This window comes from Odontesthes bonariensis, chromosome 2 (genome assembly GCF_027942865.1).
Source record: "Odontesthes bonariensis isolate fOdoBon6 chromosome 2, fOdoBon6.hap1, whole genome shotgun sequence".
NCBI classification, from domain to species: Eukaryota; Metazoa; Chordata; class Actinopteri; order Atheriniformes; family Atherinopsidae; genus Odontesthes; species Odontesthes bonariensis.
Genome location: NC_134507.1, coordinates 29,965,967 through 29,991,006, shown reverse-complemented (window position 1 = coordinate 29,991,006; position 25,040 = coordinate 29,965,967). Strand labels below are relative to the sequence as shown.

General features: G+C 43.2%; 2 protein-coding genes across 2 annotated transcripts in view; one reads left to right on the top strand and one right to left on the bottom strand.

The window, feature by feature from the left end:
* Positions 1–468: 468 nt before the first annotated feature.
* Positions 469–25,040, top strand: part of LOC142387434 (G-protein coupled receptor 4-like) — a 38,046-nt gene continuing 13,474 nt past the window's right edge. Inside the window, exon 1 of the mRNA XM_075472639.1 lies at positions 469–677. Within this exon, the coding sequence (XP_075328754.1) occupies positions 480–677 (198 nt within the window). The 5' untranslated portion in view covers positions 469–479. The remainder of the gene's footprint in view (positions 678–25,040) is intronic.
* On the bottom strand, positions 16,394–18,965 carry LOC142398626 (uncharacterized). The gene is made up of 4 exons (XM_075482706.1): positions 18,625–18,965; positions 17,006–18,061; positions 16,785–16,861; positions 16,394–16,616 (listed from the first exon to the last, which is right to left on the bottom strand). Exons 1-4 carry the CDS (start codon positions 18,784–18,786, stop codon positions 16,394–16,396), a joined length of 1,518 nt encoding a protein of 505 aa, XP_075338821.1. The 5' UTR covers positions 18,787–18,965.

The following is a 25,040-nucleotide window of genomic DNA, read 5'->3' as shown; positions in this document are numbered from 1 at the left end:
TAGCATATTAGAGGTAGACTCAAGACGTTAACTTAACAGTGAAGAAGTGCTGCATGTGTGATCAGGCAACATTTTAAGGTAGATATGACTTTATTCAAATTGTAGAAATACTTCATTCAGTATGAAAACTTAAAACTGGTGAGTTTACAACTGTACGTGTGTGAAATATTGCAGTTGGCTTTGTAAACCCAATAGCTAAGAAGATTTGTTTACTTAATTTTCAAGAGATGCAAATGATACAAGTGATGAAGAGGGTCAAAATGCTCATAGCGCTCTGTGCATGTGCTCAAATTTAGAATGATTTTGTAATTAAGAACCGCAGATAAAAGTTGCTGCTGTGCTGTAAGTATGTGTGAGCCTAGAACCTGAAGTTTTACGGATTTAACTTAACAGAGTTAGTAATATATTACACAACTTGCCCTCTCCTATATTTCCCGTGACTTCTTCTCTCTGTACATCAGCAGGTTTCACATTGAAGAATGGAAGATTTCTACATCAATAATACTTCAACGAATACAAGTTACAATTACAGCAGCATCGACACTAACGCCAGCTTAGATTATTATACACACTCTGACAGTTATGACGATGTCATTTTGATCAATGTGATGGAATGGATCATCATCTGCGCTGGACTTCCTTTGACTCTGGTGGCCATTGCTGCAGTTTATTCTCTGGTAAGTGTATTAGACTGACCTTTCTACAATAAAATGGATGTTGTACCTGTTGTGATAGGGTGACCAGATTTGGGTTTCTGAAAAGGAGAACACTTTTTTTTTTTTTTGGGGGGGGGGGGGGTAAAGCAAATTAATTGACATCAAAAGCACCCCAAATGAATCAGCTGACACCATTGCACAGTACATAAAAGACACACTGCAAAAGAAGGGAATCTTTTCTAAATGCATTGCATTTACTGGAGATAATTGCAATACAAATTTTAGAGGACTCCGGCGTAATGAGGAAGGAAAAAATGTTTTTGCAAATTTAAAGAAGTCCTGCAGAACACCGCTCTTATTGGTGTTGGCTGTCCTGCTCATATCCTGAACAATTGTGTTCACCATGGCGCTTGGCGCAGACACTAGACCTTGACATTGAGCAGATAATTTTCAAAATCTACCACCACTTCAATATCTACACTGTCCTGTCCGAATTTGAAGGAGTATTGTAAAAGGAGCTTTGAAAGCATTAATTTTGTCCCAGGACAGGCCACCAGTGCAGCACTCAGGTTCAGGGCCTGTACAGTTCATGTCTCGCCTACCTTCAAAAATGGATGGCGTATGATAATGACACAAATGACACAAATGAAATGACATAAAAATTGCATTTATTGATAACAACACAAAACAACAGAGTGCACTAACAACACCATATGTACACTAACAAAAACATATGTACACTAACATTTTGGAGTGTTATAATAATAGACTAAGTAAATAATAATAATAATAAAGAAATGGGAAAAAGGCTGCTCTTCAGCCCTGGAAAAAAAAAGGCTCCTCTTCAGCCCTGGGGAAAAAAAAAGGCTCCTCTTCAGCCCTGGGAAAAAAAAGGCTCCTCTTCAGCCCTGGGAAAAAAAAGGCTCCTCTTCAGCCCTGGGAAAAAAAAGGCTCCTCTTCAGCCCTGGGAAAAAAAAGGCTCCTCTTCAGCCCTGGAAAAAAAGGCTCCTCTTCAGACCTCCTCTGGCGGGTTGTATTTGTCAGAAGACTGCATCTCTTTCAACAGTTTACGATTACCCATTAAGTAGGTATGGAAATCTTTGCAGGTCATGTTCCTAAAAGTGTACTGGGTGCACAAAATCCCTTTCAGTGACTCCACAGACATGCGATTCCTCTCCTTCGTCCACTGTGCTTGCATCAGTGAAAAGATGCGCTCCACATTTGCATTGTGTGCAGGTATGGCAAAGAAAAACTGTACCACTTGAGCAGCTCTGAATGGAAATCAGCACTTTTTGACCTTTCAAAAAATGTGGTCCACCTCTGATGTGCTTGTATGTCAGTGAATTCTGCACCATTTTTCTCAATGAATGTCTTGAGGTTGGTGACCTGATCGAAGCACTTTGCATCATCGATTTCGACTCCCTTTTCAGTCAGGTTTTTGATGCAGGCCTCTACGTCATTCCAGTCTGGAATTCCACTCAAATCCATCCACATGAAAGTGGAAAACTCCTCCATGGGTGCCATCCATTTTTGAAGGTAGGCGAGACATGAACTGTACAGGCCCTGAACCTGAGTGCTGAAATGGTCACACCTTTGCCCATACCCATCCTTCTGCTGTTGAACCAGCATACTCTTGACTTTGAGAGGCATGAAGTTGTTCATCTTGCGCTCATGAAGCAAACTCTGGACCCTGTCCAGAATCCTCTTCACCTCCACAACAGAGTTGTCCTCCCTCTCCTTCTCTTGAATACTCGACTGAAACACAGACATCAGTGAGTGCATTTGCCACAGGTAAATCTCACTAAACTCATCCTCAAAAAAATTCTTGATCTGCACTGGTGGCCTGTCCTGGGACAAAAAGAATGCTTTCAAAGCTGGATACATTTGAAGTAACCGCTCAATGCCTGGGAACAATGACAGCCACCGTGTCTTGCTGTGAGAGAGGAGAGCCCTGTAATTGACATCAGCAAACTCACAATACTCCTTCAAATTTTCTGTGCGGACAGTGTAGATATTGAAGTGGTGGTAGATTTTGAAAATTATCTGCTCAATATCAAGGTCAAGTGTGTCTGCGCCATGGTGAACACAATTGTTCAGGATATGAGCAGGACAGCCAACACCAATAAGAGCGGTGTTCTGTAGGGACTTCTTTAAATTTGCAAAAACATTTTTTCCTTCCTCATTACGCCGGAGTCCTCCAAAATTTGTATTGCAATTATCTCCAGTAAATGCAATGCATTTAGTGTCAGTTTGGGGGTTTTAAGGGAGGACACGGATGCGGATTTTCCAAAAGTAAAACTTGATTTATTTAACAAAACAAAGTATCAAAAAGAAAGCGCGGCTGAGCCGGATAGAAAAACCTGAACTGTGGAAAAAGTACAACAAAACAAAACACTTGGCATACTATGGAAAAAAAGGACTTAGCTTTGTGGCGTGGCGTGGAGGGTAAAAGAATCTCACAACGACTGAAAGAAAACAGGGAACTTAAATACTGTGGGCAACTAATGAGTGCAGCTGATGGAAACAGGTGACGTGAATGAAACTAATTACAGGGAAAGCTAAGAACTAAACTAAGGCATAACTAAAACGTGATCTAAAACCAAGTCCATGACAGAGCCCCCCCCTCAAGGGGCGGATCCCAGACGACCCTAAAAAATTATCTGAGGGTGGGAGGGAGGGGCTCGAAACAGGTCCGACAGGGACCAGACACCCAGCAGCGTGGCTGCAGTGGCCAACCAGGCATGCAGCTCATACGGCTTCGGGCGGCAGGAGACGGTGGTCTGGCGGACGCCCAGACTTCCCATGGTGTGGCAGGAGACGGTGATCTGGAGGACGCCCAGACTTCCCATGGTGTGGCAGGAGACGGTGATCTGGCGGACGCCCAGACTTCCCATGGCGTGGCAGGAGACGGTGATCTGGCGGACGCCCAGACTTCCCATGGCGTGGCAGGAGACGGTGATCTGGCGGACGCCCAGACTTCCCATGGCGTGGCAGGAGACGGTGATCTGGCAGACGCCCAGACATCCGTCGACGTGGCAGCAGGAGGCGGTGGTCTGGCGGGCGGCCAGACATTCGTTGACGTGGCAGCAGGAGGCGGTGGTCTGGCGGGCGGCCAGACATCCGTTGACGTGGCAACAGGAGGCGGTGGTCTGGCAGGCGGCCTGGCAGGCGGCCAGACATCCGGCGACGTGGCAGAAGAAGGCGGTGGTCTGGTGGGCCCCCAGACCTCCGACGGCGAGGGGGGAGCCCCCCCCTTAAGGGATGGATCCCAGACATCCCCAATATCTGGGGCTGCTCTGTGGGCTGCTCTGTGGCTATGGCTGTGGCTATGGCTGTGGCTATGGCTGTGGCTATGGCTGTGGCTATGGCTGTGGGCTGCTCTGTGGCTGTGGCTGTGGGCTGATCTGTGGCTGTGGCTGTGGGCTGATCTGTGGCTGTGGCTGTGGGCTGATCTGTGGCTGTGGCTGTGGGCTGATCTGTGGCTGTGGCTGTGGGCTGCTCTGTGGCTATGGCTGTGGGCTGCTCTGTGGCTGTGGACTGATCTGTGGCTGTGGCTATGGCTGTGGGCTGATCTGTGGCTGTGGCTATGGCTGTGGACTGATCTGTGGCTGTGGCTATGGCTGTGGGCTGATCTGTGGCTGTGGCTATGGCTGTGGGCTGATCTGTGGCTATGGCTGTGGGCTGATCTGTGGCTTGGTCGGGCCCCGCGGCCCCTGTGGCTGTGGCTTGCTCAGGCTCCGCGGCCCCTGTGGCTGTGGCTTGCTCGGGCCCCGCGGCCCCTGTGACTGTGGCTTGCTCGGGCCCCGCGGCCTCTGTGACGAGCTCAGGCCCCGCGGCCAGCTCTGGAACGGCTGGGGCCGGGGCCAGCTCTGGGACGGCTGGGGCCGGGGCCAGCTCTGGGACGGCTGGGGCCGGGGCCAGCTCTGGGAAGGCTGGGTCCTGGGGCTGCGGTGCAGGTAAGGAGGAGGAGGAGCTGTACAGCGCAGCTACCTCTTCTGGCTCCAAGCCGAAAACCTCCAGCGAGGCAGTGCGCTGCACAGTCCTGACCTCCTCCCAAATAGCCGACGCCCCTGGCATGTGCTGGAGTACCTGCTTCTGAGAGAAGAAGTCCAAAACTTCATTTGCAGAGTTCAGCTTTTCCCAGGAGGTGCTGCTCGGCCCTGAGCGGCACCAGAAGTCCCCAACCAGCTCCCAAAAGGCTGCGTAATCCGCCGCGTCCATGGTGGTGAGATTCTTCTGTCAGTTTGGGGGTTTTAAGGGAGGACACGGATGCGGATTTTCCAAAAGTGAAACTTGATTTATTTAACAAAACAAAGTATCAAAAAGAAAGCGCGGCTGAGCCGGATAGAAAAACCTGAACTGTGGAAAAAGTACAACAAAACAAAACACTTGGCATACTATGGAAAAAAAAGGACTTAGCTTTGTGGCGTGGCGTGGCGTGGCGTGGAGAGTGACGTAAAAGAATCTCACAACGACTGAAAGAAAACAGGGAACTTAAATACTGTGGGGAACTAATGAGTGCAGCTGATGGAAACAGGTGACGTGAATGAAACTAATTACAGGGAAAGCTAAGAACTAAACTAAGGCATAACTAAAACGTGATCTAAAACCAAGTCCATGACATTTAGAAAAGATTCCCTTCTTTTGCAGTGTGTCTTTTATGTACTGTGCAATGGTGTCAGCTGATTCATTTGGGGTGCTTTTGATTTCAATTAATTTGCTTTGCACACCACCATTCTTCCAGTCGTAATACTGGATAAGCAGAGGGAACAGTTTTACTGCTCCATGGTTGCTGCCATCAGTGGAGACGCCACAGTAGGGAATACCTTGAAGTGCTTCTAAAGCAACGTCAACAGAATGGGGGGCTATCACGGAATTGACAATGGCTTCTGTCTTTGTTCGGGCGCATGAGAATTTTTGAGCTGTTGGGGAATCTGTGAAAGCCTTCTTTAACAAGCCAGATGTGCAATCCATTGACCTGTAGCTTTCGTGGTGCTTAACTGTATGAAACGCATAGCTTCCTTCGTTTTTTTATGCCTTAAAAAATACCTTAAAAACATTGGTTTATCCGATTGCTGGCCGCCGAGCCATTATGTGTCTGGGTAGGTATTTTTAAAGTGTCGGAATGGCGGTATCAAAGTGTCGGAATGGCGGGATGTCGCAGTGGCGTCATGTCTGAGTGACGGGATGTCGGAATGCCGGTTGCATACCATATTGGATACTGTGTATTGTTGTACACACCTTGTACATTTTATATTCATATATTTTTATTCTTTATTTTTTATTATTATATCCTATGTTACATGTTTGCACCTTACGCCACAGCAAATTCCTAGTTAGTGAACACTGTTCACTAACAATGGCAATTAAAAAGAATTCTGATTCTGATGAGCTTTCTTTTCAGTCAGTGTATTACTCTATAGCTCTGTTTTCAGTGAGAGCAAGGGCAGCCAATCAAGCAACGGCAACCGAATAGCGCCAACACCTACCTGCATTTCATAATGAGGTTGCCAGATAAGCTCTGAAACAACGCCAATAAGGGAAAAAGACGCATTCTAAACCCAGCATAGTAACAGCTGTTTCAGAGAGCCTTTTATGGAGGTTCTGAGCTATTACAGACCCAACCAATTTTTTTGGGGCTACATATCACATCACAGAACAAGGATTAATGCCCCATTCAACCATTCTCTATCACCTTTAAAAAAGGGTGACTTCATGTGAAAAAGAATGTGACAAAACTCAAGCAGGATAGTCTTTTTGCTACTATCATTTTCATGATGCAGAATCGTGTCAACATCTTCTTTTGACTTCCTAAGAAAATTAGATATAAAGATTAACAGCATTCTTACAATCTTAGATAGAAACAGGAACACGTCACAATAACTAGAAAAAGCAGTAAGTATGCTGATGAGCTGAATGGGGATAGCTGACCTTGCTAAAAAAGCTGAAAATAGTGTAAATTTAGCAGAACGTTATTTGCTGAAGTTTCAAAAGGCCTGAAAGGTATTTTTGAAATAACCTGGAGCTGGATGAAGGCAGAAAACTACTGAAAAGAGAAGAAACTGCAAAAAGCATTGGCAGTTGGAAGGTACTGCTGTGATTCGGAGGCTTCTAATTCAAAAGTAAAGTTCTGACGGCTATGAAAGTCATATTGGCTGAAAGAGGACACATTTTCCTACGTTTTAATGCTAAAATTATTTCTGTGGCTTAAAGATTTTGGAAACAGTTGAAACCTTTTTTTCTGAAGAATCTTTCTGTATTCTTCCACTCTGTCAGTTGGAGCCTCCACTCTACACACGAACATTCCGTGTCATTGGAATGCATTGTAAACTCAGAAATCATCAAGGATTTTACTAAATTTTTTAACTGTGATAGTTCAACATTGGCAGAATATTTTAAAAAGATGCATCATTTAGTAATAGCTGAATGTCTTGTGAACATTTTAAAGTTTGAATGGTGTCTGTAGCTGAAAGTATGCTAAAGTAGTTAGGTTTGAAAGAGGAGGGAGCTTTTTTAGTGATTTGAAAAGATTTACCATTATTTTTAAAGACAGGAAAATTTGAACATAAACTAATATTTTCAAAATTGTAAAAGTCAGAAACACCAAATGATATTGCCAGTCTCCAGAGAGAGCTGAACGTTTTGTACAAAAATAGTTTAATTTGCTTAAAGTGTGCGGCACGAGTTAGAAGTAGTAGAAAATCATTCAAATGCAAGAGCTAACAAAAGCTTCCTCTTAAAGGATAATTTGTGGAAAGAAAAAGTCTTCATGCTACAGTCATTTTCATGATGCAGAATCATGTGTCAACATCTTCTTTTGACTTCTTAAGAAAAGTAGACAAAGATTAACAGCATTCTCACAATTATAAATAGAAACAGTTCCCAATAACTAGAAAAAGCAGTAAGTATGCTGATGAGCTGAATGGGGATAGCTGACCTTGCTAAAAAAAGCTGAAAATAGTGTAAATTTAGCAGAACGTTATTTGCTGAAGTTTCAAAAGGCCTGAACGGTATTTTTGAAATAACCTGGAGCTGGATGAAGGCAGAAAACTACTGAAAAGAGAAGAAACTGCAAAAAGCATTGGCAGTTGGAAGGTACTGCTGTGATTCGGAGGCTTCTAATTCAAAAAGTAAAGTTCTGACGGCTATGAAAGTCATATTGGCTGAAAGAGGGCACATTTTCCTACGTTTTAATGCTAAAATTATTTCTGTGGCTTAAAGATTTTGGAAACAGTTGAAACCTTTTTTTCTGAAGAATCTTTCTGTATTCTTTCACTCTAACCCTTTTTCCATCAGATTCTGTAGCGAATTAAAAGTTATATCGCATTACTTTGTTGCGATACAAGATGCGTTCGGTTGGTTTTCCATCAAACAGGACGATTCTAGCGAAATAAAATGACATCACCGGAACGTGCTGATGCGCATTATTCTGACTCGACCAGATGATTTTCCATTACAAAAGTGGCAAATTGTAGCGAATTAGAATGCTCGGTAGCGGGAATTTAATTGCTCGCGCTGTTATTGTCAGCCTCCTGTTATAACAGTTGCTATAACTTTCAAGGCTATACGTACCTTTTCACCACCGGCTTTCGTTTTATTTATTAGGCTAGTTACTTATTTAGAGTTATGGACCGTAGGATAGGACTAAACATGCTGCTAGTGCTGCTATGTCAGCTTATAAGCGTCAGAAATTTAAGAAGGAGGATGAGAGCGAGGGGAGAATTAATTATGCTGCTTCAGGACCACCCGAATTGTGTTTATAAAAAGCAGAGTCTCTGCTCTCGACCAGTTGTTTCTTTTAACATCGGACATTGTTGTTACTAGTTGTTGCTGCTGTTTTGATACCGACAGGATAGGTGAAATGGGGCGGCTGAGCGGCTCAACAACAACATTCGAATCCTCGCACTTTACCAATACCATCTGCGCATGCGTGGCTAGTCTGAATCGCATTAACCTTTTCCATCACTTCTGTAGCGATACAACTTAGCCCTGAACCACCTATTTCGAGCGAATTGATTTAATGCGACAAAACAGGCGTTCTAGCGATTTAACCGTTTTTCCATCACATGTATCGCACTAACTTCTGATGCGCATCAAATTAAAGCGAATCATGTCGTTGATGGAAAAAGGGCTTCTGTCAGTTGGAGCCTCCACTCTACACACGAACATTCCGTGTCATTGGAATGCATTGTAAACTCAGACATCATCAAGGATTTTACTAAAATTTTTAACTGTGATAGTTCAAAATTGGCAGAATATTTTAAAAAGATGCATCATTTAGTAATAACTGAATGTCTTGTGAACTGTAGTGATGTGTCGGTCGCGAACGATCCGGCTCTAAGAGCCGACTCTTTGAAGTGAACGACAGGAACCGGCTCCACAATGGGAGCCGTTTTGGGATCCTATTTGGGAGCCATTTTTTTTCTTTCAGTACCGTAAATCCTCTAATATAGGCCGGGGCCTTTATTCACTCACGTGCATCTTGGTCCCGGCCATTATTGGAAGGAGGCCAGAATTAGAGACAGGCCTCTATTTCTATTTGAGCAAAACAGACTACCAGTGGAATGAATAAAAACGAGATTTTGTGTCTATTTGAACCTATAAAATAGACAAATACCGGCAATTCAGGCTAAATTCCAGTGTAGTACCGGTAATATGGTAACAGAAACGTAGCAAACATACCGGTACCAGTAGACTGCGGTCAAGTGAGCCGCCACTCGTTCATCCGCGGCTCACTTGACCGCAGTTACCAGTAGTGCATTGTCACTTAACCATGGTGATAATTAGGCTACCGGTATTTCATCTCCTCTTCATCTCTCCCCATAATCTCCTCATCACTCGCGCCAGTCTCTACAACAAGTTCATTATTGTACAGTTCTTCTTCGTCCTCCTCATGTTCTGCTGCCTGTCTGTTCTCTTCCTCGCGCAGACGGGCAGCAGCGCAGGGCTGTAAAAAACGATATCGGTAGTTTGGCCGTTATTGCAAGTCACAGTGGACAGGCTCACTCACGATCGTGATCGCATTCGAATGCGATAGTGATAGAAGTGAATGCTAATTTCAACATACCATATATCTTTACTTAATTTTGCTTTAACTTTGTTGTTACCGGTAATCTGACTGTAAAGCGCATTGAGCTGCAAGTCTTGTATGTTACGATCACAAGTACCGGTATAATGTTGAGGCTGCCCAGAGAAATCGTTGGTTCTAATTATAGACCCGGCCTGTATAAGAGTCCGGCCAGTATTTACCTCCTCCGACAGCGAGACCGGCCAATATTAGAATCCCGGCCAGTAATGGAATACAGGCCAATATTAGAGGATTTACGGTATCTCTCCGCCTCCCTGTCGTTGCACTTGTGCTCTGCAAGTGCCACAGAGCCGTCAGTTTTTTCCCCACGTCGTTTTTTTTGTCCTTCGGTGCCTCACTGTCTCTCCCCTCTCCCTCTTCCTCTCCCTCTCCCTCTCCCTCCCCCTCCTTGCGCGTTTTGCTCTGCTTCTGCCAGCGCAAGACGGAGTTTTTTTCCTCAGTCGGTGCCTTAAAGTGATACTCCGGAGTAGATTCAACATGGGGTCATTTGAACCGTGATATCCAGCCAAGTAGCCCACCCGCAGTTTTTTCGATATTGGCTGAAAATCAGCTGAGTTACTGAGTTATCCCGAATAGCTTCGTACAAGGGTTAATGGATCCTGGTCCGTATCTCCAAAATTACCACACTAAAATCACATGCCATGACACCAAACTTCTACAGTAGTACAAATATGGTCTGTACTCACCAAACGATGCATTTGGAAGTTTGAAAATAGTCCAGGAGTTAATTATTATCAACACAAGCCTGATAGCTTCTCTGCAGCTAAAGCTGCGTCGACGTCACTTCAGGGAGCTGGGAGCTTCAAAGTAAGATGAGGGTTGATCTACTACTGTAGACAACAAAGCAAGGCTGCTCAATTTCTCCATTGATAAAATAATTTCACAACTCTACAACATAAAAATTCATAAAAAAACATGTAGAATATAGCCAGGGTTGCCAACTTTTCCAAAAACCTTGGAGTGAGATCTCAGCGGGTCGGTTCGCGACACGCATCTCAGAAGTTGTTCCACAGTACAGATATATATATATCTGTGTAGATATGATGTAGATACATGTATACATTTTATGAATATACAATAGTGCAGAGTGTGGGGCCTTCCTCTAGAAAATTTTGCATTTCTTAAATGCAATTTCTTCCATTCTAGTCGATTTTAGGGTGACTATTTAGACATGGCAAATCCTAAATTCGCTTGAATCGAATAACACTACATTGCTGTAGTGAGACAGCGCTGCGTTACCAATCAGATTTCGCCTTGGCAAACCAACGTCACTGACGTACCGACTGACGTAATGACAAGCCGTTTCCAGCAAATCAACAATCAGAGAGGGATTAGACACTCTGCTGCAAGGGCGTAATAATGGTGTTGACATTGGTGGGGACATAATTTGCCACTCCACCACCAACTAAGTTTGAGGGACACTTCATTTGTGTGGGGGGTCTGGGGTAGCCTGGCAAAGCCATCCTACGTACTTCCGCCCAAAGATTTTGGCTCCGCACATAGTCTGGCCAAATGCCCCGACCTCGGTTCGCTCAGTGTTTTGCCAATCAGCAAACAGTTGCGAGTGGTGACGCAGAACTCACGCGCGGAGTCCATTGTAGTCCATGCAATTGTAGTTCAACCGCAGCGGAAATAAACATGGCGACGGAAGAAGATACGCTAAAAGCTATCCATGAAGTTGTCTCAACTCTGGAGAGCATTATACAATTAAAACAAGAGCAAGAGGAATGCCTCGTCAACTTTGTTAGTGGCAAAGATGTCGTAGCTCTCCTTCCAACTGGCTTTGGGAAAAGTTTGATTTATCAAATGGTACCGTTAGTACTGGAGAGACTGGGGAGACCGAATACAATAGCCATTGTCGTGTGCCCGCTTTTCGCACTTATGGAAGACCAGGTGAGAGAGGCCAGGAAACTTGGAGTACGTGCGGGTCAACTCGGTGTTGATGACGAGCAGCAGATCCTTGCGGGACATTTCTCACTTGTTTTTGGTAGTCCCGAAGCGTGGCTCCTAAATTCGAAATGGCAAAGGATGCTCAACACACGGATTTATCAACAAAACCTTGTCAGTATTGTCGTGGACGAGGCTCATGTGACATACAAATGGTGAGTCTGCATAGCATGCACAGTGTTGTGGTTAACTGTAAAAAGTTTGATTATTATTTAGATTGCAATTACATTGCTAAAATAATGAGTTGTGCCTTGTGTGTTGTAGGCTAGGTATAATGCTTGTATGTAGGGTAGGCTATGCACACGCAAACAAACATACACACACACACACACTCACACTCATAGGGTGTGTACACATACATTCACGTAGGCCTATGCATGTGCAGTTTCTAGGCCTATATATGATCTAATCCATAAGTTACCATGAACATGAATTTCCCACTGAGGATACATTTTCTGTCTTACTCTTCCTCCCTCCCAGGGGTCAAGCTGCTAAAGGTGACAATCCATTTAGAGAGAGTTTTTCCAAACTGGGTGAGCTGAGATCCATCGCTAAAGCTGGTACGTTGAAATAAATGTTTCCCTGTCTTCTAATGTTGGGAAATATGTACTTGATATACTATTACAATGTCTTTGTAGGCCAGTAAGACTATGTTCCACCCCCACGCTTTGCTTGTTCATTTGCATTCACTGTTCCTTGTTGATGGTTCCCTGCCCCCACCCTGTCAACCCTCTTGTAGCCCCCTTCTTACTGCATTTGTATACTGTACTACAAATAGGCTGACACTAATGTCACTGGATTTTTTTCACCAGTAAACATATGCATGTGACAAATAAAACTCCTTGATTCCACAATTACTCATTTAGTATGATAGTTATGATAATGGCAGTGTGTTAACTATGTTTATTTCTTTTGTACATTTTAGGTACACCCTTTTTGGCACTGACCGCTTCTGCAGACATTCAGTCAAGAAGCCGGGTCACTAAAATTCTTCAAATGGACAATGCAATCCACATTATTGCAAGCCCCAACAAGACAAACATACGTCTCGGAATATGCCGGGTTCCTAGAGACGGAATTAACTGTCTAGACTGGATTGTTAGGTGTGTGGTAGATAAGGGAACAACTATGCAACCAGTGCTGATCTACTGCCCAACCATGCAGCTTGTAGGAAAGGTTTTTGGTTACCTAAAAGCTGAACTGCAAAGTCAGGCATGGGTAGATGGTGATCCAGACCGAAAAGCAGAGAACCTCCTCATTGGAATGTTCCACAGTAAGACACTGCAGAAATACAAGGACAGGGTTCTGTCCTCATTGAGAGGGGAAGGGAATTGTCGCGTGGTTGTGGCCACTACAGCTTTAGGTATGGGTTTGAATTTCCCTAATGTATCGCACATTGTGATGTTTGGGGCTCCAGGAGACTTAGAGACCATAGTGCAACAGGTGGGAAGGGCAGGGAGACAAGGTCAGCAAGCACATGCAATCCTTTATGACAACCGCCGGTACATAAATGTTGATAAAGAGGTCACACAACTCCTCCATGTCAAAAATTGCTGTGTTAGGAAATACCTCTACACACATTTTGAAGAGGAACCAACCAATGTCAATCCAGGTCATCTCTGTTGTACTTTTTGTCACACTGTTTGTGCTTGTTCCTCTGGGATATGTACAGAGCCCACTCCATACTATGAGCAACAGTTAGAAAACAAACAAGTTAGCCTGAGATCCAGAACGGTGAATGACAAAGACAAATCTGCCATTGCTGATTTGCTGGATGAATACAGGGTTAAGTTGATTAACTCCTCTCCACACCTTGTCACCTCATTTGCAGCTTGCACCGGATTCAGCCAAGAGCTAGTGCATGCAGTGTTAAGTCATTGTGAACATATCTTTGACCTTGCCTACATCATGAACAATTTGCCTGTTTTCAGATTGGAACATGCTAAAGAAATTTTGAAAATCATTGCTGATGTTTTTGGTGATTTTGATCTAGATGTGCAATCTGGTTTGGTTGATAGTTTCTGTGAGCCAGACCTTTACTTTCGCAACTATTTTGATGATGACGACTTAAGTGATGCATCAAGAAGCCAGGTCAGCTCTGAATCTGACTACTGATTGTTGGTGAACAATGTACTTTTTTTCCTGTTTGTTTACCTTCTTGCTCTGCACATGTTAAGTGCTCACTTCAGATGTGGTGTTTCCTGTGGAAATTACATTACAACTACTTCATTGTAAATAAACAAACAATTCTACAAAAAAAATAATTCAATTTTTCCCTTGAATTGCATATAAAAAAAGGTGCAAGACATATCATAAAAAGGTGTTCTTTATTGTAATTATACATATTGTAAATAAATTGTCATTGGAAAAAGTTATTAAAAAAAACTATTTACAACCCTGAGCCGGTTTCACATAACAGCACCCATGGCTGAGTGCATGACAAGCTTGCATTGATAGTGCAGGGACTGACCCTATGAACCAGGATGAAGGAATACTTTTGCTGCTAGTGCATAAATGTAAGGCAAATGGACATGGGAGTGCAAGAATAAAATAAATGGACCAACATTTGACAACAACATAAGATGTGCTGATAACATATGGAATGGTTATTTAAGAAAAAACTGTAGCAGTGCAAAGGTAATGCTGTGAATGATCAGCAGTAAGTATGTGCATAACAATAAATATTTCAAACACTTCTATAAACAATGAACAGTGGGAGAGACAGATAAAACATTAATAAAAACAACAATAAAAAGAAAGTACTGGTTTGTGCAATAATCAAAGGAATAAAGTGCATATGTACATAACATCAAACTATTTACATTCAGATATTTACATGAATATTTACATAGGGCATTGGCCTAGTTTTCCACCATAGCTGTGCGCTTCAGAGAGGAAGTGACCGAAACTCGTTGAGCTTTGAGCGCATCCATTGCCATAAGAAGTCAAACTTGACCTTGTCCAGAATGTTCCTGTCAAAATTTGGGAAGGCTGTGAAATGTCTGCCTGGTTGCTTCCGGAACAGTTCTTCCCTCTTGAAGACATCCACCAAAGTTAAAATGTCCCTTGTGGCTTGAGCAGGGGCATGGCTGCCACTTGGGCGACTCACATTCAGCTCCCTGTCAGTGGTCTTCAGCAGCGAATTTATGACCCCAATTGACCTACTCACCCTGTCTGAGGTGTCCTCTGTCAAATTGGAGCCTTTGTTCCTCAAAAAGGATTTGAGGAAATTGTTGAGGTGCTCTAGGTGAATGTCAAGTGGGACATTGTTCCCCCTGCCACCTCTTCTGTTCCAGAAGCGGTTCCATGTGAGGCTATGAACCACCCGAGGAGACTGTGTCTCATTCAGTTGCACAGTTAATAGTAAAGTGCTGTAAGCATACTGTGAGTGGTTGTAGGTCTTGAAGATTAAAAGTGCCACCTTATACAACCGCATCAGGCGCTCACCATCTCCCTCTTTAATGGCATCTAGGAAGTCAGCCAGTAGAAGCCCAAACCATAGTCTGGCCTCTGTATGCTGCTTCTTACAGTCCAAACTGGTACTGGAAGAGGACTCCGCAACCGTGTCAGACGCATCAAGACCATGGACTTTGGCTTCATGGGTTGTTCGGGCCTTTTGGTACGTAAACTCCCTTTTGCAGCCAGGCTCACGACAAGGGAGCCGCTCCTTTTCTGCTGATGCGGCCCTGGCAGCATTGGTGATCTTGGTCGACAGGTCGGTGATGTCTGTGGAGATGAACTCTGTGATGACATCTGCCACAGTATCATGAAGCCAAGTCCTCTTCAGTTCCACTGAGCCAAGTTGAATGTTCTCAGGTATAAACCCTTCTGGAGTTGCTGAAACAGAGAGAAAAATGTTTAAGCATCATACATTTAGGGCATTAGAGCAGTAGATAGACATGAAAGAGGAGAGTAGAGTTTGTAGTTTAAATGAAAATAATAAAAAATAATTAGAAATACAAGAATTATGCTTTTACAAAAACGTTACAAACCTGTGGGATCCTCCAACTGCAAATGCTCCATCGCTGCCGCAAGGAATAGAGCTGTGGTGTCCATGCGCACAAATTCTTTATAAGCATTGTACGCTGGATGTGGTCCCTTTTTGGCATTGCTGCACCTGTAAATTAATGTCTGCATTAGTACAACAACATATGAAATGTTTGCCATTTTCATAATCACTAATTTTTTTATCAGTTTGAGTGTCGCTCTGTTGGACGTGTTTGCATAAGGGAGAAAGTCTCCGATGTCGAAATGCCGGATCCACTTCTGATGGTTAGGCGGGGGTGGGTTGTGAAAGTCAACTTCATGGCTGCCTTGGAACCCTTCTCAAATGTTGTTCTCCCAGGAAATCTGATGGTGGTGGTGTCGTCTCCATGTGTCGTGCCCATGACCACCTTGGCCGAGAGATTCCCAGTGCCCATCACACCCCTCACACACGTGTGACCATAAATTGAATGCGATCCTGCTGAACTATTACTATTGTAAATTATAAACATGGATAATTGGTTATTGTACTCATTGGAACACAAGATACTGACCATATGAAATTAATCTGAAAGATACATAGACAAGGCAAGTGCTTTACCTTAAAAGATTCATGTTTGACACAAGTGTGCCATGGTCTTTGGCTGAAGTCTCTTTGAAGAATATTTTATGATAAATCTGTAATACAAAATGTCAGAAATTTAAAAAAAAATAGTATTCATAGTAATATAATTGCTAACAAGTCAGTGAATGTGAAACACACCTCAAAGAGATTTTTTACAGCGTGCCAATCCTCAAATTTCAGGAAAAGTCCTTCCAGGCGCTCTTCCACCGTTTCTCCTTCTGCAACATTTAGCTGGATGTTCCTGCTGTTAGCCTCTGTGAGCCGGTCACCCCCAACCAACACCTTCTCCAGGCCATCTGGTGTTCTGGGTGCATACCTACAGATGAGTTAGACAATGCAGCAAGTCAAACAAGACCATACTATTTCTTTGGTATAGTTTAAGATTTAATTTTTGATGATTAACATGAAAGCTTTTCAGTTGAGGACTACATCAAATGCATGTATGGGACATGGGCCCAAATAATCACAAAGGCATCCCACTTACTCGTTCTGAAGGTGCCGTAGAACATCCATCAAGTCACTCGTTTGGTTCTCGTTCTTGAAGAGAAGACCTAGTGGGTACTTTTTTTCCCCAAAAAAAACAATACAAAAAAAAGACATGTGACAAAAGCTCGAAATATGCCACTTACAGTATAATTGTGTGACAGCCTTACATTGTGATTTATCAAAAAATAATAAGCTTTATTTTAAGGAAAATATACTTACATGGGTTGAGGGCTTGGCCATTTCCTCAGAATATTGGTGTGGAATATGGTTTACAACTACACTGGCGAGGGGCTTGAATGCATCCAGGTAGTTTGTCAGCAGACGGCTTCCCAAAATCACAAACTCGCGGCGCATGTGTGCCTGGGTGTCTGGGCCTGGTAGTGACTTGGAAAGGTTGTAGTCTGACAAGCAGTACTCTGGTTTCTTGTTGTCCAGGTGAAGTGAAGGGACTCGGTCTACAACACACATATGATGAATCCAGTGTATTGATTTGTTCGTGTTTTTGGCAGACTGATGATGAGTGTGAATGAAAAAGTCCAAGTTATCAAAGATGATGGAGTATGTTTGAGGTAGGGGTGACTGTGGAAGAGGCGCAACACTCAAGCTTGCCATTTCATCATCTGAGAATGTGGTGAAAGTGAAATCTCTGGCATCACCAATATTGCTTTGGTCTTCAGTGAGGACTGGGACTTGGGACTCTGAGATGAAGAAATCTTCCAAGTCTCTTTTCAGTGATGAAACTGGAAGATTGCAGAGTTTAGCCATCTTTTTCTGCTTCGTCACTGCACTCTGGTGTACGGTTGATATTCCCAGTTTGGCCAAACGTGTAAATGCAGACTTTTTTGCCCCACCATACATCAGCACCATATCAACATAGTAGGACAATGCTGACAAACCTGGACATCTTCCCCTTAATGCTACTGATGCAGCAGTACAAATATGGGGTGCTGAGTCTTTGGCGATGGTGGAAATTATGCCCAGCAAGAAGGGGGACAGTCGCTTCAGATCATCATGAAGTGCTTTGAAAGAAAAATCCACCAGGTCAGTTGCCTCTGATCTCCACAGCATGAAATTGTTCTTCCTACTGCACAGGTTCTGACATTCTCCATCAATCACTTGCAGAACAGCTGATTTCACCTCCTCCATCAGGTCCTTATTTGCGGAAATCAGATGGGCAGCTCTTTGAAAATTTCTTTTGGCCAAGTTTTCAATGACTCCAGCAACATCTTCTTGGCACATGAATTTTCTCTCCTCATTCCCATATTTGATGAGGACCTAACAAGCAACAAAAACAAATTGTAAACATATACATAATAACATCAAAGTTGTAAGGGCCCTAAAATACTCTTTTCCTAGATACACAATTTCAAAGCTTTGTAATCACTGTGCAGGGACAATATTGCAATGATGTTTACATGGGCTGGTAGTAGACTATACTTAATACATATTCCCCGTTTACATGCAACAAGGAATAAAGTATTTTTTTTGTCACATACATGTGTTTATTGGTGTAAAAGAATCCAGTGAAATTAAGTCTGCTGTCAGCCTATTTGGGCAAAGTACAGAGCAGAAATGCAGGGGGAAGGGGGCTACAAGAGGGTTGGCTGGGTGGGGGAGGGGAACCACCAACACGAAGCACCCAAGAAGAAGAGTATAACTGGGACAAGGAAAACACTATGTAGCCTACAAAAGACACGGCTCAAAGTTCCGGAAAAACTATTCCAAACAAAGATGTAATCACTGACAATAGTCTAGCTCCTTTCGTGATTATTCTCATCTGAGAGGATTATAAAACGTGAATAACGTTACATTTGATAACTTTAGTTGACGTCACCCACCTCAGTCTCACTGGTCCGTGCTGGTGGCTCGGTCAATCGTCTTGCCTTTTTGGTCCGTGGGGTTTTTATTGGTGTGGCTCGGTCCCTCTTGTCTGTCGAAGACACGTCTCCTTCTTCGGATGTCTCCTGCTTCTTCCACTCGCAAAACTTGTCCATGTCCATCTTAAACTTTGTCACCCAAGCGAAACATTTGCGACAAATGCGAAACGAGCGCAGATGATGGAATGCAATAGGTAACCCTAAGCTCGCAATTGTCGTGCATATATCTGTGCTTGTCTCGTTTTGAAATAAAAGTTTGGAGTTTATTATTATCCCTCTAACTTTCAAATTACCGTTACAAAATCGGCACATGTCATTGACATCCATTATCTTAAATAATGATTGCCTCCGCAATGTAAACAAAGTCGAGCCCAAGGTGCTTATTGTTGCAACCCGGCTTCTATGGCAACCCAGTATAATTAAAGCGGATGTGGGAAGCGTGATTCGCGAGCTAGAGCCTCGCGAGAGTAAGTATTAACCTCGGCGCATAACCTACGTCATTTCTAAGCATTAATGATTGGTTAAGGGAACTCCAATGAATTTAAGTTGCTGGGTAAGGTCCCACCTTCCATGGAAACGGATTCCTCTTGGGTTTTCCCAGACTGTTTGACGAAGTCAACAGTCGGCTTTCGCCCAGGCTAGGTCTGGGGGTCCTCCCCCAGAAATTTTTTTATTTCTTAGATGCAATTTCCTAAATTTTAACCAATTCTGGGGTGAATAATGGCAAATCCCATCTGATTCACAGCCCTCTGATTTTTTTTTAATGTAAACCATAATGGCAAGATTGAGAATTGATTTTTTTATGCAAGTCACTCAAGTTTCTGGTGACTTCAACATTATCCCAGGCCCAAGCAGACATTGCCACAGAAAGATGTTTTATGTGTGTTATGTGTTTCTGAAATTTCAGGATCTGTAAGTTGATGAGTTTGGGTGCATTTTGTATAAAATATCAACTGATGAAGTTTTGAAAGTGCACACTGCAAAGATAAGTGTGAAAAGTGTGAACAATAAAAGTGGAAATGTACAATTTTTGAAAAATGTAGGCGGATGACTACTTAGCATTAGCAACAAGCATTTATTAGCTCTGCACAGTTCCCACAAAAATAAAACACCAGCAGTCAAAAGTAGCTAGCGAAAATAATGCATTTCGCCAAACACAGACTTTTGTGCAAGTTAGCACCAGAACTGATATAGTTCATCATAAACAAACTCAAAATAAGGCTCAAAGTGCTAAAAACCGGAATATGTCTTTAACAATAACATACCTTGTAAATGTATTACTGTACTCTCATCCATCAGACTTTCTCAAGCTGTCCCGCTGTGTCTCTTCTTCTGCTGCTGACTCTGGATGCAGCGCAGAGGGTTCAGTGGCGCTCATTAGCGCCGACTAGCGGCGGGGAGGAGTATTCGCGGCTCAAGGTTGCATTATTATTTTTTGCCGTGTGAAATGTGATGTGTGGCGTGTGTGCGTGTGAACACAGGCAAAAGAGTGTGTCACACGGTGAAACCGTGAGAGTTGGCAGCTCTGATATAGCATATACTTTGTTGTCTACAGTAGTAGATCAACCCTCATCTTACTTTGAAGCTCCCAGCTCCCTGAAGTGACGTTGACGCAGCTTTAGCTGCAGAGAAGCTATCAGGCTTGTGTTGATAATAATAAACTCCTGGACTATGTACAAACTTCAAAATGCATCGTTTGGTGAGTACAGACCATATTTGTACTACTGTAGAAGTTTGGTGTCATGGCATGTGATTTTAGTGTGGTAATTTTGGAGATACGGACCAGGATCCATTAACCCTTGTACGAAGCTATTCGGGATAACTCAGTAACTCAGCTGATGTTCCGCCAATATCGAAAAAACTGCGGGTGGGCTACTTGGCTGGATATCACGGTTCAAATGACCCCAGGTTGAATTTACTCCGGAGTATCACTTTAATGTCTCCACTGCCCTCATGTCATACCCAGGCTCCGCCCTCGCAGTGACGCAACACCTTCGGCTCTGCTAGACTTACTCAGGCCAACTGCTCATTCAGGTGGATTCGAGTTCCCGAAAAAATGGGAACTCCACCCACTTTGTCGGGAAGCAATCAACTTTGAGCAGCGCCAACCAAGGCGGGTTCAAGGTAGTGACGTGGTTGAACTGCCACTCAACCCATGGATTGTACACGGAAGCGCTTCATTCAATATCAACATGGAGCAGCATCAAGCTTTTGACACTGCTGTAGATGCTGTAATGAAAGTGTTCGACGGGAGATTCTCATTAAAAATCGAGCAAAGAACAGCCCTTGAATCGTTTCTTGACAGGAAAGACGTTTTCGCCTGGCTTGCTCCCTACTGGCTTTGGTAAGAGTTTAATCTACCAGTTAGCCCCGCTGGTAGCTAAATCATACGTCAGAGGAAAGAGTGGTGTGATTGGCTTAAGCTTAGGCACAGCCTTTTCTGGCCACAACCAGTAGCAACCCGAGGGAGGCGGGTTGACCAGGCCATTTCGAATCGTATTCGTTATGGTCTTGGTCAGACCAGAATCTCGAAGAGATTTGAAAGTCTATGTTAATCAGGCTACTCATGTCAAGCGTGTGCTCCACACATCTGACCAATCACAGGCAGCTTTCAAATAATAAGGTGACTGGAAACACTGAAAAAAAGTTTGTCCACTTTTTTCTTTCCTCTGCTGTCCTGGTGTCAAGCGCATGCGCGTAATTTGCACGGGGGTTACGGGGGTCATGACCCCCTCAAAAATCAGATCCAGCTAATATAACCCCCCCAATATCATCAAATCAAATTATCAAAAAATATCATAAAATTCTGAATGAATAACTTTTGTTTGTTTTCTTTATTCATTCATTTAATTTCAAGATAGTATCATGTTTTAAATAATCTGTAATGTAACCCCCCCTCCTCCCTCCCCCCAAACCGACTACTTGGTATTACCCAACCCGCTTTCTCTGCCGAAAGTTTGTTTAGGCGCAGCCGCTGGTGAGTGGTGCCAGAGGGTGCCAGGAATTACTGTGTAGAACCAATGTCACTGAACTGTATCTTAAGTTGCTGTTTGCTCCAATACAGTCACACGTTTTTGGGGTTTGTTGTGCTAAGAGGTGGATTAACGGGAGTTAAATTGATGGAAAAGGGCTGTGACGGCTGCTCAGAAAGTTCACAAAGCTAGCGCGAAAATCTTGAACGTTGTCTTGCACATACCAAGACGTTCACCTCATGTGTTCCTTATATGTGATCCTACAAGGCGAAACCAGTCGCTTTGGTAAAATTTACAAAACTAAGTTATTGTGCTCACATGAACGGCCATAAATTAAGCTTTCCAACGGTATGTATATTGAGGCTATTGCTATCGCTAAGATAACTGCATCCAAAGTTGGCATGGTTCTCCTGTCAGGATAATGCTCGAAGAGGACAAAATCACCTTTTTAAGCGGCGTTGACAACTGGAATGACTGCTAATGTGTTAAATCTTCACCGGGCTTAACAGTCAAAACATATGTTTTTCCGTGAAATTTGTTCAACCCGCCCAGTTTTCCAGTCGTTTCAGTAATATATTGTGGTCAACTGTATCAAATGCAGCACTGAGATCTAGTAGAACTAAGACTGACATTTTTCCACCGTCTGTATTCAGACATATGTCGTTAAACACTTTGGTCAGAGCAGTCTCAGTGCTGTGGTGCTGTCTAAAACCTGACTGGAAGGTGTCATAGCAGTTATTTTGTTTTAAAAAGTAATTAAGCTGTTGAAAAACCGCTTTTTCAATGATCTTACTTAAAAATGGGAGATTTGAGACAGGCCTGTAGTTGTTCATTTGTGTCTTGTCAAGATTGTCCTTTTTCAGCAGAGGTTTGATTACAGCTGTTTTTAGTGGCTCTGGAAAGACACCCGACAATAAAGACAAGTTCACGATCAGTAACAGGTCTGACTCCTTTAGTTTTATTATTATTGATTTATAGCAATCTTAATGTGATAGTAAGTGGGCAATATGTGGAATCAGTTCAGAATAAAGGTGCAAGCTGCACTCCATTGTGCCACCCTGTATTGTGTGATGTATCGAGAGTTGCATTGTGCATAATACATTTGCTGCATGTATTCAAATTCAATTCAATTCAAAAATACTTTATTTATCCCAGAGGGAAATTAAATGTTGATGTAGCTCAATTAAATCAAAGAGTTATTATAGATGCTGATGGCTGTGGGCAGGAAAGATTTCCTGTAGCGGTCCGTTTTGCATCCAAACTGAAGAAGCCTTTGACTGAAGAGACTCTGTTTTCTGATAACAGTCTCATGGAGAGGATGTTCAGGGTTGTCCATAATTCTCTTGATTTTATGCAAAATCCTTCTTTGCATTATTGTCTCCAGAGGTTCCACAGTCGTCCCCAGAACAGAACCAGCCTTCTTTATCAGGTTGTTAAGTCTTTTTAGGTCCCTGGTTCTGATGCTGCTGCCCCAACAGATGACGCAAGATGAAATGACGCTCTCAACAACAGACTTGTAGAAGATCTGCAACATCTTGTTGAAAACCTTGAAGGACCTTAGCTTCCTCAAGAAGTACAGTCTGCTCTGTCCTTTCTTGTAGATTGCTTCACTGTTGTGTCTCCAGTCCAGTCTGTTGTCCACATGAACACCAAGGTATTTATATTCCTCAACCACCTCCACTTCTTCTCCCATGATGGAAACAGGGTTTGATCTGACCTTGTTTCTCCTGAAATCTACAATCATCTCCTTTGTTTTGTTAACATTCAAGATGAGATGATTGTTCCCACACCATGCCACAAAGCGGTCCACCAGCTCTCTGTACTCAGCTTCTTGTCCATCTCTGATACACCCAACAGCTGCAGAGTCATCTGAATATTTCTGTAGATGACAGGAGTCTGACTTGTACTGGAAGTCTGAAGTGTACAGAGTGAAAAGGAATGGTGAGAGTACAGTCCCCTGTGGTGCTCCTGTGCTGCTGATCACCTGGTTAGACACACAATTCTTCAGTCTGACAAACTGTGGTCTGTTTGTCAGGTAGTCATTAATCCAGGTGATTGTTGAGGCCTCCACCTGAGTCTTCTGGAGTTTCAGACTAAGCAGATCAGGCTGGATTGTGTTAAATGCACTGGAGAAATCAAAGAACATGATCCTCACAGTGCTGCCTGCTTTATCCAGATGACAGTGGGTTTGTTGAAGCAGGTGTATGATAGCGTCTTCAACTCCAACTCCATGGCGATAAGCAAACTGCAGGGGGTCCTGATATGTGCTGGTTTGCTTACACAGGTGGGTCAACAGGAGTCTCTCCAGGACCTTCATGATGTGGGATGTCAGTGCAACAGGTCTGTAGTCATTGATATCTGAAGGGTGAGTTTTCTTTGGTACCGGAACCAGACAGGATGTCTTCCACAACAGTGGTACCTTCTCTTGGGTCAAGCTAAGGTTGAAAAGGTGTTGCAGAATCCCACAGAGCTGCTCTGCACAGGCCTTCAGGACTCGGGGGGCTGACACCATCTGGACCTGCAGCCTTGTTCCGGTTCAGTCTTTCCAACTGCCTCTTCTCCTGACTTCTAGAAACAGAAAAGTGGGAGGGGGAGGCAAAGGGGACAGCAGCATCTCCTGATTGGGTTGATGACAAACTAGTGGAAGCAGAATAATCCATGACTGAGGTGGAGGTGGAGATGTTACAGGAAAGCAGTGAGTCAGAGGAGGGTGGGATGTCTCTTTGGTTGGGAACAGGAGGGGAGGATGGTGAGCTTGTTCCTGAACTGAACCTGTTGAAGAATGTGTTCAGCTCATTTGCTCTGTCCAGACTTCCATCCATCCGATCCTCCCTCTGCTTGAGGCCTGTGATCTTCTTCATTCCTGACCACACATCTCTGATATTGTTCCTCTGCAATTAAAATTCAATCAGTTCAATCAGTTAAATGTAGGTGCCAATACAGTGATGAAATTGATTAATCTTTAAGTTCTTGTCAGCTGCCACTGTTGGCAAGTGCTTAAACACTCAATTTAACTACTGTGTCGTTATGGCATAAATAGTCAAGTGAACAGCTGCATTTACGTTACCTAAATCAGTAAAAGTATCACAATGTATTTCTAACACAGGAATGGCAAATTAGCAAGCAAGAAAATGATTTAATAAATAAATAAATATGTTGCGAGTTTAACCCCCCCAATGGTAGACCCAAAGTTACGCCCTTGGTCAAGCGTGTTTGTATCTATAACTGTTTAATTTATTTTAAGTTGTTTTTGTGGAAGTGGTGCTATTTTGTGATAATTTAATTGGTTATAATAAAACTTTTATTCATAAAGCATTGTTATGCCGCATTTTTACTCATCATAAGTGCTTAACAATGTCAATAATGAAACAAAATGTTATAAAATTAGGTTTAAGCTATTAATTA

What these genes read in the sequence shown, in the direction of transcription:
- LOC142398626 (XM_075482706.1), bottom strand. Translation starts at nt 18,786, where the DNA reads ATGGACATGGACAAGTTTTGCGAGTGGAAGAAGCAGGAGACATCCGAA. An exon ending in CACGGACCAGTGAGACTGAG is followed by an intron (nt 18,062 to 18,624) that starts GTGGGTGACGTC and finishes GTTGCTTGTTAG; the next exon opens with GTCCTCATCAAATATGGGAA. An exon ending in TGGCCAAGCCCTCAACCCAT is followed by an intron (nt 16,862 to 17,005) that starts GTAAGTATATTT and finishes GGGGAAAAAAAG; the next exon opens with TACCCACTAGGTCTTCTCTT.